Here is a 19,134-nt window from a genome sequence, read left to right on the forward strand (position 1 = left end):
TAAACATGTTCTGTGTAGAAAACAAGCTGTGCGTGGAAAAATACCCGTGCCACCAATGTGACGGCATCTGGAGCTAAGCTAAGCTAAGCACAAAACAGAGTCAGTGGTCAAAATGGAATCAGTGATTAAATACAGACAGCATTGCAGTCGTGGGACACCAATTCCTACTAAAATATTCAATCAGTCATTCCCCTAGCGACTCCCTACATGTCTGATCCTGAATAGTATCAGGATGCAGCCTCCCGTCGGTGGGGCCACATGTTGACCCCCTCCATTCAAACTCAAGGAGCAATGGTGAGTTTTCTGATAAATAGCTCTATATATATTTGGCTGCTAACATGGTAGCAGCCATAGCTTCAGTCCCTGGCGCCCTGTCCAATCTACTGTAGGTGCCATGCACCAAAGAGTGGCACAAGTATTCCTGAGCCGTCTAGTACATTTCCCTCCAGATGGCCAGACAGCCTACATGCTGCATCACCTGAGTGACATAAATATTGCTGGGGCCACTTATCCAGCTGCTGTCCAAAACACAGTTGAAATACCCAACCCATAGCACCCTACTGGCCAAGGTATCAATCAACTACCCCTGCATCCTGAGATAGAAGTCTTTGTTGTTGTTATTAGGGGCATACACATTCAATAAGCAGAGTTCAATGCCCTCAGTTTTTCCTGGACCAGGACATATCTACCTCCAGGATCCACTTCAGAGCACTGCAATTTAAACAGCACTCTCCGTGCTTCATGCTTAATTATGCATGCTTCCTTATGATTTAAACAGAAGACCTTTGGGATGGAGGATGGATTGTAAAAACTAGTTCTAAGACAAAGAACTGCTGTAATGGTTACGATTAAGTAATCCGAGCAGTGCCTTCTCAACCAAGTCTTTATTTGGATGAGATGTATGACATACCATACTCACCTCCTCATTCACACTGATGAAACAAACCCTTGCAGTCATTCCAGAAAAAAAACATTGGCTCCAAACGATCTGGAAAACGATATCTCCAAGCTGACAGAGAATGAGCACCAAGGTACAGCCTATCAGGCGCCCTCACCTACCTAGCTTGATCAGGCAGTGGAATGAAGTGGAGGAGAACTACATCTCTCCATTTTTCAAAGTGCTGCAGGAGAATGGACTGGACACCAATGTCACTATAGGGCCTTTCAACTAGAGACCAAGTTCTCTTAGTCTTTTAAGGTGAAAACTACAAATATCTTTGTTTTCCAGCAGCTGACATTGTGCTTCCTCTATCAAGAGGGAATTAGGCCCACAGGAAGGCATAAGAGGAACATTTATCACAACAGAACATCCTCAAGTAAGGTAAGCTATTCTTCTTTTCTGTACCTAGAAGGAGCTGTTTGAGAGGTTAAGCTTGTTAGGAGGACATCATCTGAGAGTGGGGGCAGAGTTGCTCAAGAGAAAAAGAGCAAGCACATGGAAGATAATTGTAAGATTAAGAGAACTCTGATTATGCCTGTAGCCTCAGCAGCAGTGGCAAGTCAGAAGAATACATGGCCATTGCTTTACTCTCCAATCCCACTGGCCCACTTGTACCAGTTTAAAGGAAAAATACATTTTGAGGTAGTCTATTACCTGAGATTGTTAGATGGGCATATTTCAGGTTTAGAAAGCAGCCTTTGAGCCAGCAGGACTGCTGTACCATCTCCTTGACACAGAGCAGATGGGGAATTGATTAATTGACATCACCAACCTAGAAATACGCAATATCTCCTTTCCGGACCCAGTAGCAGAGGCATGAGGAATTGGTGAGTTTCATGGTGCAAGACCAACATAAATCTTAAACATTAGTGGATTCCTGTACCAGGAACAAAGGTACTACGTTCTAGTTCTACTTCATTATCAACAAAAGCAAAGGAGCTATTATATCCTTTTTATATATATTTATTTATACTTTCTAATATTTAACTTCGCTGTAATGTATTTTTTCATTTGGGGAGAAAATATATTGTAAACATGATAAGATAACTAACTTGGTCAGCACATGTTATTTTTAAGAAATATGTAAGAAATATAGAAGACATTTATTGAAAAAAATCTTTATGGTAAATGATTCGAACAAGTCATATTTCATTATTTTTATTGTGTACTCACCTTAGTTATAGCTACATGTGATGTATATATTTTATAGTTAATCCCCCTTGTCTGATCGTATGGATCACGATATATTTAAAATATTTAATTATTTAAAATATTTGATTATTTATAATATTTAAAGAATTGTGGTAAACGATCATGATGTGAAGTAATGTAATATTTATTTGGAAAGTGTAAATTATAAAAATTGATGAATAGTAGTTATGCTTTTTGTATAGGATAAGATTTGATCTTCTTACATTTATTTATATATTATTTTGGCCACTTCAAAATGGCCGACACATTCCAGGTTGAATTCAGGAGATGTTAAGTCTTAGTCCTTTTTTGATGATGTTTGTATATCACATTGTGCACTGGGTGTATTTAAAAAATTGGAGGTAACGGGTCTTTTACCTGTGATCAAGGAAATTGTATTTTCCGAAACGTGTTGGGTACCTCGCCTAATAAAAACAGCCAGTTGATTTGAGAAGTACTGCAGCTTTAACAATGTTAAACAAGCATCAGAGCTGGCGGGTGGGCGGGGCTTTACCCAGCGGGTGGAGCTTACAGATGATTTATAAAGGGAGAACCCTGCACTCTGCTGTTTCTAGGAGAGGAAGATAGAACCCACTGGTCACAGTCAGATTGCCGCCAGCGCCAAGACCAACCTACAAGAGGGCATGAAGGATGTCGCGGATTGGATGAGGCTCAGCCGCCTAAAGCTGAACTCTGACAAAACGGAAGTCCACATCCTCGGCAACACCCCGTCCGCTTGGGACGACTCCTGGTGGCCCTCGGAACCGCACCGACCCCCGCAAACCACGCCCGCAACCTCGGCTTCATCTTCGACCCTCTTCTCACCATGACCAAGCAAGTCAACGCCGTGTCCTCCGCCTGCTTCCTCACCCTCCGCATGCTCCGCAAGATCTTCCGCTGGATCCCCGCCGACACTAGAAAAACCGTGACCCACGCCCTCGTCACGAGCCGCCTGGACTACAGCAACACCCTCTATGCTGGGACCACCGCCAAGCTCCAAAAACGCCTGCAACGTATTCAAAACGCCTCGGCCCGCCTCTTCCTCGACGTACCCCGCAACAGCCACATCTCCGCACACCTGAGACACCTGCATTGGCTCCCAGTCAGCAAAAGGATCACCTTCCGACTTCTCACCCACGCACACAAAGCCCTCCACAACAAGGGACAGGATTACCTCAACCGTCGCCTCAGCTTCTACGCCCCCACCCGTCTCCTCCGTTCCTCGGGCCTCGCGCTCGCTGCCGTCCCTCGCATCCGCCGCTCCACGGTGGGTGGGAGGTCCTTCTCCTTCCTGGCAGCCAAGACCTGGAACTCCCTCCCCACCAGCCTCAGGACCACCCAGGACCACTCCGCATTCCGGAGACTCCTAAAAACCTGGCTCTTCGAGCAGCAGCAACCCCCCCCCCCCTTTTTTTCCCCCTAGCACCTTGAGACCCACACGGGTGAGTAGCGCGCTTTATAAATATTAATGATTTGATTTGATTTGATTCATCTCTCTGGAGTGACGGAGACTCGTCTTCATACGCTCGGGATGTAGAATTCTCAACTCCCGAATGTTTTGGATGTTTGTTGAAATACTGGGGGTCGCAACCCCGTCTCCATCTGCCGCGTGCAGGCTAAGATGCTGCGATTTTCATTGACTTATTTTGGATATATATATATATATATATATATATATATATATCGAGAGAGAGATTATTTAAAGTAGTATTTTATAATTTCAGACTTTCAACTGTTGCAAAATGCGTCTTCAGGGTGTAGAGTTCTGATGTTCTTGAACTCCTGTGATCAGTGATCATTGAACAGCGTACCTGCAGCAGCACAAGATGAGAGAATCAGCTAAATGAGATCGTGATCTTTGTGATCAGAGGGTAGCAGGGCCAGGCACCACTGTGAAGACCTCAGATAGCAGACCATGCTCCTCATGGTGTACAACAATTTGGGAAATTGAACCACAGAAAAGAGGTAGCGGGTCTCGGCCAGTCCACATCTTCAGTTATGGAAGGAGCCAAAAGTGGAGGGGGCTGATGCGTACCAAATGTTTTTGCACATCTTTGGTTGATTTAGTACATCATGTTTGGAGATTTTCGCTTGCTTTTCATCGGCTGAAAGCTAGTGGGAAGATGAAGAGTCAGCTCATCATTACACTTGTGATCACTGCAGTGCTGAAAAATGAAACAAGTACAGTTTGTGTCATTTTTGTAAGTGTAACTAAGTGTTATTAAAGATGATTCATAACATAATGTTGTCTGTTTTTGTTTTCTCAGGTTGTTATGATGGAATTGTTTATTTTCTCAAAAGGCAAAATGGAGAAACGTATTGGACCTTTACTACTGAGAATGCAGTGAAAAGCTCACCTGCTGTTGATCCTTCCACTGGCTTTGTCTTCATTGGTTCCCATGACCAGCATGCATATGCATTCAACTTAGATGTAAGAATTTAGCCTTTCTGATGAGAAACTTTCATTCAAAGATTCTTTAGTCTTTCCTTACAGTTGTAAGCATGTCACAACAAGTGTTAAAGCTTTCAGCTGTGCCAGATAAACGTAAACCTCTGTGTACCAAGAATATACTTTCTTCATAGGTCAAGCCTGCAGCAGTGCATGCTCTCCATGCACACTTGCTTGCTAGACACCATTGTTTACAAGAAAGGGCTTGGAGCCCGCCCATTACTTACCATTTGTTGGCTTCTGTGCAGCCTCCTAATTGTCCAGCACAGTCCAAGCGTCACTCCTGTTCCTTTCTGTGGAGCACGGGTCAAGCACAGATTGATTCGACTTAATTAGTGCTCGTCCTCTGCCTGTGCTTTGATTAAGGTACAATTTCTTCTTCCCCCTCTTCCACACCCCTTTCCCCCGTCTGGCAGTCCCTTCCTACTTCCCTACCTCTCTCTTATTTTTCCCTATACCTTCCATCCTCCTGCTATTCATTATTACTGCTCTGCCTACTCCCCTCCCCGTATTGCTTCCCCCCACTCATTTTGCTTCCCCACTCCTGCTTTTTTTAAATATATTGCACAGCAGCACCAGCTGCTATTCAGCATGACTTAAGAAAAAGCAATATGGCATTGTCATAGTGGTTTCTTTTTCTTGAGTTTAGGCTATGTGGCACAGCAGCCTCCACTGTTGTGCAACATACCTTAATAACATTGACAATGCCATTACCTCTCACATAGGTGAGACCTACTGATTTTTGCCAGTGTTTTTCTTTCCCTTCCAGTGGCCCACTTTTGTACTTTTATTTCAAAGTGTTATTGTATTTTGCTACTCCTTTATTCATTTGATATCCTTAGCTTTTCAGCTCCTTTCTTGCTACTACTTTCAACATTGTACTGCTTCGTGTGGAGATTTGAAAACCTGTCACAGCATAAAATGTCTTTGTTCCTCCTACATATGCCCATGATTAGCTTCCCTTATGAGTGGCCGCCAGACACTGTAATCACTAACACCGGTCACGGATTTGTGTTACAGCCTAATGCATACTGGGTGTTTTCATTTTAGATTGTTTCTATTAAACAGATCCTTACCTCAGCTCTCCCTGCTGTCTGAATAGCCATTCATGCCTCCTCCCTGACTGCCGCTTGCTTCTCTTCTTTCTTTATTTTGGCCTCATATTGTGCTGTGACCCTCTGTTTAGTCCTGCTGGTACTGTCCTGGTCTCCTGTGCTGTTGCTTAGTTTGTTCAGGTTGTAGCTTTTCTGTATGTTATTGTGTCCCCACAGTCTAGTCTTGCAAAGTCACTGAACTGTATTGTTTTAGCCTCTGTCAGTGTTTTTCTGGGTTTTCCTCATTCATTGCCATGCGCTGCTCTCATGACTTTCTCCTGCTGTTATTTCCCTCCTGGGGCCCCACCCACTGCCACCTACCGCCCCTATCTCCTTCTAGGACCTAATTAATAGAGGCTGCCGAAGGCACACTCATCTGCACCTGACCATGCCTGGTCCGTACCTAGCCTCAGGAACCCTGACTCTCCCACTACGCTCCGCTACACCGCCTCCGAGCTCTGTACTCCATACCCTGCATCAACAACTGCTGCCACACCTCTCCATGATCAATGGAAGGACCTTTTCCTTGCTGACCGTGTCTCTTCTACTGCAACACCAGAGCACCTGCTTGCTCAACGACCACTATGCCAACCTTGTCCATGGCAAAACAACTCCACCACTTCTTACTCAACACACAATTGCTCTGCAAACACTCCACTGAGATCTGGGACACTATCACCTCCCTTGCTTCTGATGTCCTCTTCCTCACAGAGACCTGACTTAACCCCACATCTGCACCCTACATCGTCTCAGCAACACCCAACAGCTACAAGATAGAACACTGAGACTGCATCAACAAACACAGAGGTGAAATTTCCATCATCCATGAAGAGATCAGCCACTGCACCACCACCGCTGATGCCTCCACCCCTGTCATGGAACACCTCAACTTTCAACTCCAACCAACAGCAAAACCACCATTAGAGGCATTCGTGCCTACAGACCTCTGGGACCATGCGCCAAACATCACTATCCCTTCCCAGGAACTCTGTGACACCCTAGTGGACTTCTTCCACAACAAGATCTCCACCATCTACAAAAAATCCGACCCCCAACCCACTGTCGAAGACATCCTCAGATGCAAACCCTGACCACCTGCCTACCACCTGGGGGTCAGTTGACCACACAGCACACCACAGCCATCATGAACTCAGTCCGCAGAGGAGCTCCCTTGAACCCTTTCCTCAACCACATGTTCAAATTTGGGAGCAAGATGATCAGCACCTAGCTCACTGCCATCATCAAAGCATCCATCAGCACGACCACCTTCTCCGAAGAATGAAAACTTGCAGTAGTGAAACCTCTTCTTAAGAAACCCTCCACCGATCCCAGTGAACTCAAGAACTACCGTCCCATCTCCCTGCTCCCCTTCCCTGCCAAAATCTTTGAGAAGGCCATCAACCGCCAACCTGCCGAACACCTAGAGAACAACAATCTTCTGGACACCTCCGCTCTGATGGCTGCCACCGATGACATCAAAACCCTTGTCGACCAAGGTGTAACTGCGGCCCTGATCCTCCCCGAACTCACAGCAGCGTTTGACACCATATCCCAGCAGACCCTTATCAAGAGGCTTCACCTCATTGGAATACAAGAAGACACCTTCAAATTGATCACCTCCATCCTCACCAGTAGAACCAAGAGAATCTGCCTGCTTCCTTTTACCTGTGAGCCTAAGAACATCATCTGCAGCGTCCCTCAAGGTTCATCCCTCAACCCTACACTTTTCAACACCTGCATGACCCCCCTGGCCAGTATCATCAGAACCCACGGACTTCTCGTCACATCCTATACTGATGACACCCAGCGTATCCTCTCTCTTTCTGAAGACCCTTCCACCATGATGGCCATCTTTCGCGGGTGCATGACCAGCATCGCCTACTGGATGAAAGACAACTGCCTATAAGTCAACACGGACAAAAAGGAAGTACTGATCTTTGGGAACAACACCTCCTCTTGGAACGGTGCTTGGTGGCTATCCAAACTAGGACCCCCGTCCACTTCAACTGGCAGTGCCCACAACCATGCCACCAACCTGGATAGCAAACTCACCATGAGAAGCCAGGTCAGCGTCATCTCCTCTGCCTGCTTCCTCACTCCCTGCCTGCTCTGCAAGATCTTCAAATGGCTCCCTGTTAACACCAGACATACCATCATGCAAGCCCAAGACACCAGCCGGCTGGACTACGGCAACGCACACTACATAGGAATCACCTTGCATGTCCTGAAGGGACTGCAGACCATACAAAATGTTGCAGCCAGACTCATCCTTGACCTCCCAAAGTGGACCCACATCACCCCCCCCAAAAAAGCTCCACTGGCTCTCTGTTCAGAAGCGATGTCATTTGAACATGCTGATCCACACCTACAAAGCTCTACACAAACAAGGACCAGCATACATCAGCCACCTCCTGAACTTCCACCAACCCTCCAGACACGTGTGCTCCACCTACCTCTCCTTTTCTGACAACGCCCCCCCCCCCCCCATCCACTGAAGCAGTGAAGAATGCTCTTTCGCCTACCTCGCTGCGAAGTCCTGGAATGACCGCTTCCTTCAGCTTCAGACCTCATCCTTCTGCTGAAATTCAGGAAAGGACTCAAGACCTGGCTGTTCAGCTGAACCCTCCCCCGCAGCAGGGTTCTTTCCAGCATCTGGATACCCTCACAGGTGATTAGCCGCACTTTACAAATACTGTTTGATTGATTTAAATAATTACACATGATAGCAATGTTCTGTTGGTTTATAGCTGACATCTTGAAACGCTGTTCGTGATGACGTGGAGTGAAGTGGTCATTTCATGTATCACGCATAGCAGTATAAAACTTTGGAGGACAATTAATTGACAGAATACTTATCTGACTAATACAAGTTGATCAGTGTCACGTTTACAGTCAACTTGGTGACTTATGCTTTTAATAAATTGACTAAATGGCAATCTTTATCACTCAGTCTTGGATTGAATCCCACATCGTGGGGTGGGGGAAAAAAGCTGCAATTGCTGAAAATAAAGATTTTGAAGGGTGATTGATTAAAAATAAAATTAAAAAAGAACATGTGAGAAAGGATTAGGGGTTAAAAAGAGAATATTTCTCAGTAGTCTGTCTGTTATGTTTACCACAACCCTGAAAAGAGAACAGAAAAGAAATGAAGATGGAAAGTCAGAAGAAATGGGTAGATGAAGGGATTGAGAGGAAGGATAAACAAAAAAGATTGCAGAGGATGGAAAGAAGAAAATGTGACAGAAGAAGGAGGGAGTGATTGGGAGTGAAAAGAGAGGAGGATGAGGAACTGTTATGAATTCATTGTGACAGAGGAAGAAACATCAAGAAAAGTTATTGTTAGGAAATATCAGACTAATTTGACGCAATTGCACAAAACATAGTGCTTACCACGCCGAATACCTCTTTCATCACAGTAGGCAATCCGTATTCTGATCTTGATCAGCATAGCCTAAACCATAACTCTTGGCTTTTTGTCAGCCTCTGGTGAATTGCATCAGTTATTTAACATTGTCATTTCCAAGGCAGAGCTTCTTATACGTTTTAATATGCCATTTTTTAAATTTCCTTTGAATGCCTGACTAATTTCCAGATTTTTTTTAGTATGAGCAGTGTCTTTAAAGCAATGGCATAAAGCATAGAAAGGGGTATGGACATCTGTTATCACTGACTAATCCCAACTATTGCTAGCCTAAGCTTACTTGACGACTTGGACCTAAGATTGCTGCTTCTTGGAGAATTATTCCTAGAAAGTCAGAAGAACTCATTACACAGCCTAACCCTAGATGTGAGGATTGTCAGCCCTGTTTCACCTCTGCTGTCAGCTTTCTAAGGTGGATACCTGCCAGCAACTGAAACATGCTTGTCCAGGCACTTATGTACCTAACCCATTTATTTATTTATTTTCTCAAACACCAAATTGAAGACAGTGTAGGAAGATCTGCATGGCAGAGAGTTTCATAATATTCCTGCTGTACCTGTGAAGGATTGTTTCAAACCTTCTTTGGTTCTGAACCTTGGAGGTTTATGCCTTAAAGAAGCCTTGCTTCTCTGCCCCATGAATGCTCTAGATATGAAGAGAATTCTGAACATGTAAGGTGGTTTTGTGTGCTTGAAGAGCTTTGTAGATGATGCAGACAACCTTTCTGTGAAAGATGCCAATAATGGAGAACTGAAGGTGCAGGTAACGAACTTCTTTCTTATGAATGTTTCTTTTTTCACCACAATTAACAAATGGCAAAAATATATTACAATGAATCAAATAACTTTAGGCCTCATTTAGATTTTGGTGCACGGGTTACTCCGTCACAATGGTGTCGGATATCCTGTTAACCAAAATGTAAATCCCATGGGAAGTAATGGGATTATATTTTTGCGGACTGGATATCCTTCACCGTTGTGACAGAGTAACCTGTCCACAGCAATCTAAATCATGCCCGTTGTGTTTACGTGTTAAAAACTGGAAATTCATAGACCTCAATTCCACGCAACCTATGTCTGTTATGGAGCTTGCTCATCATGTATTATAAATCCATCTGATAAAAACTAAGGCCTCATTGTTTGTTGGTGGTAAGCAAACTCCGTCGCAACGTTGACAAAGTATGCTTGCTACCAAAATAATGGTCTGTCCGCCAAATTTATTTGCAGATGAACCTTGTTTTTTTCACAGTGGAGACTGTGGTGGTCATTTTGACTTTGGCAGTCTTTGACACAGACCGCCGGAGCCGTGGGCGCCAGAAGACCGCTATATTACGAGTACTGAAGGATTTCCACCACAATTTGGGTGGAAATCCTTCAGCAGTCGAGCTGGCGGTCGGCGGAACAGAGGTGGTTCCACAGCCATCACCTCCACGCCACAAGGACTCCACCTCCGTATTATGAGCAGTAATAGGGAGTGGTGGTGTCCTGATTGCCGGGTGATGCCGGCGGTGACTCCCTCCTCCCCAGACTAGATAATTTGATCGTCCAACAGGGGAACAGGGTGGAGGGTGTTGTGTGTGAGTGAGTGTATGTCTGCATGTGTGAATGTAAGTGTGTATGCATGTGTGTATGTGTATTTGAATGCGTGTGATTGTTGAAGTGAGTGCATGTTGGTATGTTTGTGTGAATGCGTGTCTGTTGGTGCGAGTGAATGCGTGTCAGTTGGTGCGAGTGAATGCGTGTATGTGTGCGTGTAGGTGAATGCGTGTATGTATGCGTGTTGGTGAATGCGGGGTGCGTGTGGGTGTGTGTCTATGCGCGGAGTGTGAGAGAGGGGGTGCTGTCTTTGAAGGGGAAGGGGGGGTGCTGTCTTGGAAAGAGTGGGGTGGGGGAAGGTGGTGCTGTCTTGGGACGGGGGTGGGAGTAGTCGTCTGCTGGCGACAGGAAAGGAATTTTCTGTCGCCAGCAGCCTTTCCACCAGGGTTTTCGTGGAGGTGCTACCGCAGCAGAAACCCTGGTGGACAGGCGACTCCTAATGCTGCCGGTGGTCTTCAGTGGACAGCCGGCCCAGAGGTGCTGTCCTCCGGCCGGCTGTTTTACCACTGTGGTGGTACCAGTGGGGATTTAGCAGTTTGGCAGAGGCCCTGGTGGTCTTCCGGCCGCCAGGGTCGAAATGAGGCCCTATGTCTCCACCGTGATTAAAACCCTGCAGTAACCCTGTGGAGTAAGGGCCGTCGGAGGCAGGTCTGTAATTCCACTCACCTAATTTAGATGGGGGGAATTAGAGGTCCATTTTCACTGCAAGGAAAACCCTGGTAGTAACGAGTAAGACTGATAAATATGCTCCCCTCCCCATGGGAGACGACTCCCATGGTAATGGGAGCATTTTAATTTTTATTTTCAAACTGAAAATACCACTTTGAAATTTTCTTTTTGAAAAGAAAAAAGAAAACAGTTTGGTGCAGGGCCTTGTATTTTGGTGGAGCCCTGCACCAAACTGCAAAAAGCATTGACAGGAACTGCCGTAACGGTGGTTCCTGGCAATGCTTTAAGAAATGATGGCATGCTTGGTGGTCATTTCTAAATCTGGTGTACAGTACCTCCACCAGGACTACGGAGTAATTTACTCAAGTGCCCTAGGGGAGAAACTGTCTTGTGTGCTAGATTATAAATCTGGCCCTCATGCTCACATCTTTGGGATATCTCCACACATAATATCTGGCAAGAACAAAAAGTGGTTGATTGAAAATGTTGTATTAGTCACAGTAAATGACAATTATCCTGGGCTGCATGGTTGACAATCTGTTTTACTTATTGGGCTACTGTAGACAAGGAAACCATATGCCATTCGGTCTTGGCTCAACCCTAGCCAACACTTTTAGGCCATGTCCCCTTTGAGTGGGAACGCACATCATATCACTGAACAGTCCTCTTCATTGACCAGACATTAACACACAACAAAGATGCCGACATGCTAAAGTAGCCTTTAAAAAAAGAAAAACACTATCTAAGCAAGACAGAAATGTTGTGATAAAAGTTACAGAGTAAACATTCCTTCCTGAGACAATAATCTCTTGAGATATTCCTATCGAGCACAGAAGGATCGATTACTGAAGTTTTCATATGGAAGAACTTGTTGAGGTTGCAAGATAAATATATCTCCTACAGATTCGAACAAAGCATTGAAATGCATTTAGCGTAATAATTGTATCAATTTCTTGATGTTTTGAATCCGATGAGAAAAAGAAACATTAAATATATGATTTATATCAACATCAAAAAACTGAATTAAAGCAAAACTAACTACAAAGGGATTAAAAGGATACATTTACATTGTAATCTTTAAGAGTGTTTTTAAAACAACTCTAATTATGTACATGTTCGGGTGAGTGTACAGTGTCAACTATGTAGTCTCACTCAAATCTTGTTAGCTGTTCAGAGATCACGTTGTGTCTGGGAGAACCTTTATTACACAGAGGAATCACTTTACCATGATTCTATGTCAGGACCGGAGGCTTCGGATTATGCTTCTCTTAACTTTACTGACAAACACAGCAGCCAATAGTATTGTAATAACTTGAAAAACTACAAGTCCCATGAGCCCTATACCACCAATCACGGCTCAGTAACCGTCCATAAATAGCACAAACGCTATAGTCCTTCCTCTTTTTTTGCTGCTCCAGCAGCCAGTTAAGTCACGCGCGAATGCTTGTGTCTTTTGATTATTGTTTTAAGCGAACGCGCGCAGCATTAGCAAATGTTTAAACTTCTATGTGCTTCGGAGTTTCGGCTCCACTACCAACGTTTGTGTACTGTTGCCTAGCGACCGGTGTGGAGTGGGAGCAGGCTGCCGAACGAGCGCTTCGCTCGGTCCGAAGAGGACTCAGTCCTGTTTCCATGCCCATGCGTGCGCACGCGCAGAGAACTGCTCGGAGTTTTCCGATCGAGTTTTCAGCGCGTGAGCACGGAGGAGCATTTTCTTCTATTAAAACGGCCTGAAATCGCCCGTAGGGGCTGCAAAAATACTAAATAGAGCGTGGCTCAGGGGGCACTATTGGTTTTATACCAATTCTGCAAATTTAAGTTCTAACTATTTAAGAAGCAGGTGACTCCCTCCACAAAAATCTTACCGGTACAATTCAACTGATTTGAACTCTTTAATCACCTGCTCAGGGTTTTTGCCCCCCCCTGCTAACTCCTCCTTCTAAAACTACTTTATGATGGCGTACTACGCCAATGATGATGAGCAGTATGGCGAACTGCAGGAAATACCCTCAGATCATCAAATGGAGGAAAGATTGGTGGAAGCACTGGGGTACCATGTGCAGGATTCCGTGAACTGGGCCCTGATTCAAGCCCTCAAACCCTTTACCCAACCTCTATCCAACTTCGCCAAAAGGGAATTTTTGGGCGAAAGTAGCCAACAACCGCACTTACAGCCCGGGGATCCCGGCGAAACAGTGGGTTTCAATCTACAACGTTCAGTTGGCAGCTCTTCCGCAGAAATATGGTCACAAATGGCAACCTCTGTGTTGCGAGATCATGCATATGGAGGTCCCCCCACTCCTCCTCAAGACTTAGCATCCAATCCTCTACAATCCTCTCATTCCAGCTACCACGATCCTTCCTCATCAAAATCAGATTCAGAGGATTCGAGTGAACCCCAACCGCGCAAAAAGCAACGCAAGACGCGACACCAAATGCCTGAAGCTAACCCCTCTCAAGGCAAGAATCTCTTATTTTCACCAGAGGATATTATCCATCCCCGCTCTACTGAGTGGGTTCCTAACCAGGAGGTGGCTAATTATGTCCAAGACAGATTACGCAAAAGTTTTGAAAAGGAGGTATGAAACACTCTTAGATCGGAATGCCCTCGCCCCTCCCTCCTGGGCAAGGTAGCAGATACGCCTGAATTAGACCCTAACATGGCATAATTTCTCCGAAAATTCGCCAAAGACCCCAAGAAGGGTCTGGACCGGGCCTGGAGGGGATGCCAGGACAAGTTATTAGACGTTTCCGGTCCTCTACCAAAGATTTTGGACTTAGCCATACAATCCAAAGAATCAGAGACCCCTTTGGATACAGAGGAGATACTTCAATGGGCTCAGAGAGCAATCTGCCTCCTAGGTAATGCGAACTGCACCATGTCAACGGAGCGCAGACAATCCTTTCTCATTCGGTTAGACCCTAAACTCGCTGAGTTAGCCACTAATGAAGCAGGGCCATCGGCCAATGGCATGCTTTTTGGGGATAAGTTTATTTCCAACTTGAGCAAATACGTTGCTACTTTCACTGCCCTTGACAAGGCCCAATCCAACATCAAGAAAGTATTCAATAATGCTCTTTTTATCCGGGCCGGACGTTTCAGGGGCCGAGCGCCAAGCCGAAGATACCAGGCTCCCAGATATGCCTCTCAGGGTAACCGCGCGAATTACTCGAACCAAAGTAATTTCTACCCCAATCGTTATAGGGGACGTGGTCGAACCTCCAGAGGATATTGTGGAGGTAACTCCAATCAGGACAACGCAAACTCAGGTGAGAATTATTTCCCCTTCAGAGGTCACATTGGGGGGCAGGATTCAGCATTTCCTCCCAGCCTGGAAATCAATTACTCAGGATCCTTGGGTTCTTCAATCGGTCCAGGGCTTCCAATTAGAGTTGTACGCAACCCTGAGGCAAACAAACCCTCCTATGCCTCTCCTTTTTTCCCTCGCAGATCACAAATTCATAAAAGAAGAGATTCTTTCCCTCATTCAAAAAGGAGCGGTAATTCGCTCCTCTCCTCATCCCAGAGGTTTCGCCAGCACCATCTTTTTGGTTCAAAAGGAAGGCGGCGGATCGAGACTAGTCCTAAACCTCAAACATTTCAATTCTTGGATGGTGTATCGCCACTTCAAGATGGAGGGCATCCATCTAATCAGAGATCTGTTAAGAGACAAGGACTGGATGGTACGTCTAGACCTCAAGGACGCTTACCTTTCAGTTCCAATTTTCGCGCCTCACCGGCGTTTCCTACAATTCGAATGGGAGTCCCAGTGGTTCGAATTCAAGGTTCTTCCCTTCGGCCTCTCCTCAGCGCCCTGGTGTTTCACCAAACTCTTACGCCCAGTAGTGCAGTTTTTAAGGGAACGTGGAGTGCGTCTAATTATTTACCTAGACGACATTCTTATCATGGCCCAAGACAGAAATCTGGTTCTGACCCATCTCAACTGGACAATACAGTTACTCCAAGACCTCGGATTCATCATAAATGCCGAGAAGTCCTGCCTAACCCCGTCACAGAAGATAGATTTCCTGGGGTTCCAGATAGATTCCGTGACATCTCTATTAGTTCTTCCTTTCAGCAAACGGAATTTGATAAAGAAAGAGTTGAAGAGAGCGCTTGCCTCTCCGACTATATCATTGAGGACGTTAGCACGCCTCGTCGGTCTCCTAGCATCATCCATCCAAGCGATTTTCCCCGGGCCTCTTCATTACAGGGCCCTTCAGAGATTGAAGATTCTTCACCTTCAGAAAGGTCTTCAATACTCGGAACTAATCCCCCTATCGAAGGAAGCCAAGACAGAGATCTCATGGTGGTTAGACCACATGGATGCTTGGAACGGCAGAGCGATCTTTCCTTCCAATCCGGATGTGGTAATAGAATCGGATGCCAGCTGCTGGGGCTGGGGGGCACGGTGTGGCCAGGTGGAGACCGGTGGTCGTTGGTCCCCGGGGGAATTATCCCATCACATCAACTGCCTGGAACTCCTGGCAGGGTCGTTTGCCATCAAATCACTGGCTCCCCGCCAGGCGCACTGTTGCATACTACTGCGAATGGACAATATTTCTGCAGTCAGGTACATCAACCGCTTGGGGGGGACCAGGTCTCATCTCCTAGCAGAGATAGCGAAAGAGTTCTGGCACTTCTGCCTCAGTCAGAAGATTTCGGTGGTGGCGGAATACATTTCGGGCATTACCAACACAACAGCGGATTGGAACTCACGATTCCTTCGGGATGGCAGCGACTGGAAGCTCAAGTAAGACATTTTTCAAGCTCTCCAACTTCGGTGGGGGACATGTCGGATGGATTTATTTGCCTCCCGATTGAACAGTCAAGTTCCTTGTTTCTTCAGTTGGAGGCCGGACCCTCAGGCTCAGGGGACGGATGCCTTCCTACAGATATGGCCGAAGGAACTTCTTTACGCCTTTCCCCCTTTTGTGATGATTCCTCGCGTCCTGGCACAAGTGCAATGCCAACGCTCGGAAATCATTCTAGTGACTCCCTTGTGGAGTGCTCAGCCCTGGTTCCCCTCCGCAATGAACCAATCATGCGACTTTCCGGTGAGGATTCCATGGTCTGTGGATCTTCTCGCGGATCCGTCGAACAATTTTCACCCTCTAATTCTGCAGGGACTGCTAACACTGATGGCCTGGAGACTTTCAGGCGACGTTGGCAAGTGCCTGGAGTTTCGGACTCGGCAATGTTTTTCTTATCCCAATCTTGGGCCCCCTCCACTCAGAAAAGATACGAACAAGCCTGGAGGAAATGGGTATGTTGGTGCAGTACAAGAAGTATGGATCCCCTGGGGTCAGAGATTCATGTCATAGCCAATTTTCTGTCAGATTTGGCATCCCAGGGCTTGGCATATAGGACAATTAATAACTGTCGATCAGCTCTGTCTGCGGGGCATCCACACATCCAGGGGAAACCAGTAGGGGAGCATCCTTTGATTTGCAAACTGCTTAGAGGTATTCGCATGGTAAAACCCCCTCTACCGAAATATACTTCTTTATGGGACGTTAATATAATTTTACGTTTCCTTAGAAACTGGCCAGATAATGAGGGCTTATCTCGCAAACAACTGTCGGCAAAATTAACAATACTACTATGTCTGCTTTCCTGCAGAAGAGTTTCAGATGTTAAAGCTCTGGATTTATCAGGTAGAGTATATACTCCGAGTGGAGTATCCTTTTCTATTTCTAGACATACGAAAACTTTGTCCAAATGCATTTCATATCCTTCTTTTCCGCACAATAAAAAACTGTGTGTTGTTCAGTGTTTAAAAAGTTATGAAGATGTCACAAGAGAATTTAGACAAAATGTTCCTGGCCAATTGTTGATTTCATTACAAAAACCTTTTAACCCAGTCGCTACAGCAACATTGGCCCGTTGGGTCAAATGGTTATTAGCCGAAGCTGGTATTGACATAAGTGTTTTTCGGGCACACTCGGTCAGAGGAGCCATGGCCTCGAAAGCCTTTGCGACTGGAGCTAGGTTAGAGGACATCATGGCGGCAGCAGATTGGTCAAATGATTCCACTTTCAAGGTGTTCTATCACAAGCCTATTGTTGATGTGGTGTCAGAGGTGGTAAATAGACTTTGAACTAGCATAATCCGAAGCCTCCGGTCCTGACATAGAATAAAATAAATTCTAGCTATCGCGTCAAGAATTTTAGATTCTATTAAGGACACAGAGGCGAGGATTATCCCAGCCAATATGCACACTTTATGGCTTAAAGTTATAAATGTTAAGAGCGTTAAATTGTTATGATATAAAGCGTGAATAAGTACCCTCCCTTGGTATACATCGATGTTAGTTTCAATTTTCTCTCACTCAGGAACATCCAACACGACTTCGTGAAGGGATCCAACCGATGGTCACTGATACAGTTATTTCTCCAACGGCTTGAGATCGTTCAGAGAACCGGAGAGAGTTCGTTACCAGCGTTGCAAGTTAAAGCATGTTTGAACTGTTTTTCGCAAAGAATGGACGGTTACTGAGCCGTGATTGGTGGTAGAGGGCTCATGGGACTTGTAGTTTTTCAAGTTATTACAATACAATTGGCTGCTGTGTTTGTCAGTAAAGTTAAGAGAAGCATAATCCTCGCCTCCGTGTCCTTAATAGAATCTAAAATTCTTGACGCGATAGGTAGAAATTTTTTAACTGTACACAGGTATTGAAAATCAAGACATAGAAATGCTGGCTAGGATGGCTCAACAAATTTGAGCAAATTGATGCAGTCACTTAAATTTATAATGCCATTATTAGGAATACACTTAGCTCATTACTATCAAATCAATTTGAGGCTTAGGAAATTAAAGTTACTGAATGCTAATCAACAACCCTTGTGGATCCAGGTGATCTCAGTTTCCTACCAATAATTGCTAGTGGAATGTACAGCTGACATGGTCACTAGTTCTTAACTAACTAAAACAATTTGTGGGTATGGTTGTTTGCCATTATTATTCCATATTTAATATGAGTATGTTGACAGCACATGATTTTATTTACAAGTAGAGTAATTATCAGCATTTTCCCAACTGAGATTGGTTACCACTTAAAATGGGTGGCTGGCTGATAAAAGTGCATGCAGACGTGACAGAATCTATGACTGAAGTACATCAGTTTATGTCCTAATTACAGCTAGTGTCTTTGCCATTTAAGCCCACAAGAAGTAGAGTTCTTTTAGCGTGGAATGCAGCTAGGAGAATGCTTCAACCATCTTACCATGGCTGTGCCAGGCAGCTGTGCTTTCCATTATGCTGTACTCCCGACTTTTACTGTTGCCTCAGCCATTGGAAGATTAATTTCATCTAAATTACTGATTCACGGTGATTGCTTGTACTTGGCAAAATGGTGTAGCTTTTGGTGAGGCTTAAATGAGTTATTTAAGCATTCATTTTTACATTAACACTCCTTTCTTGAATCCTATATTTAAATACTTGCTCTCTGTTTTTCCAATTATGATGGCAGCGAAAGGAGTGTGTTTGGAAGCAACACTGTGGAGGAGGGGCAATCTTCTCATCACCTGCTTTGAGTATTCGGCCACATCATCTTTATATTGCTACACTTGGGGGACTGCTACTGGCTCTAAACCCTGTGAGTAAATATTGGTCTTTTTAGTATTATGTTGAAAGTGTGTATTAAATAAATATATTAAATAAATATTCTCAATTACAAATTATATTGAAGTGCTGTGCAACTTGAAATCGTGTTACTCTTTGAAACAGTCAAGAATACAGTTGTCAAATAGACCTTTTATATTTCAGCCATGAG

At 45.0% G+C, this 19,134-nt stretch overlaps 1 protein-coding gene across 3 annotated transcripts in view; it reads left to right on the forward strand.

Moving 5' to 3' along the window:
• The window catches only part of AASDH (aminoadipate-semialdehyde dehydrogenase), a 471,184-nt gene that overhangs the window by 355,277 nt on the left and 96,773 nt on the right, over positions 1-19,134 (forward strand). For all 3 annotated transcript variants that reach the window (XM_069200843.1, XM_069200827.1, XM_069200836.1), the window contains 2 exons: positions 4,399-4,562; positions 18,832-18,957. In XM_069200843.1, coding sequence (XP_069056944.1) covers positions 4,399-4,562; positions 18,832-18,957 — 290 coding nt within the window. The remainder of the gene's footprint in view (positions 1-4,398; positions 4,563-18,831; positions 18,958-19,134) is intronic.

This window comes from Pleurodeles waltl, chromosome 1_2 (assembly GCF_031143425.1).
Source record: "Pleurodeles waltl isolate 20211129_DDA chromosome 1_2, aPleWal1.hap1.20221129, whole genome shotgun sequence".
Lineage (NCBI taxonomy): Eukaryota > Metazoa > Chordata > Amphibia > Caudata > Salamandridae > Pleurodeles > Pleurodeles waltl.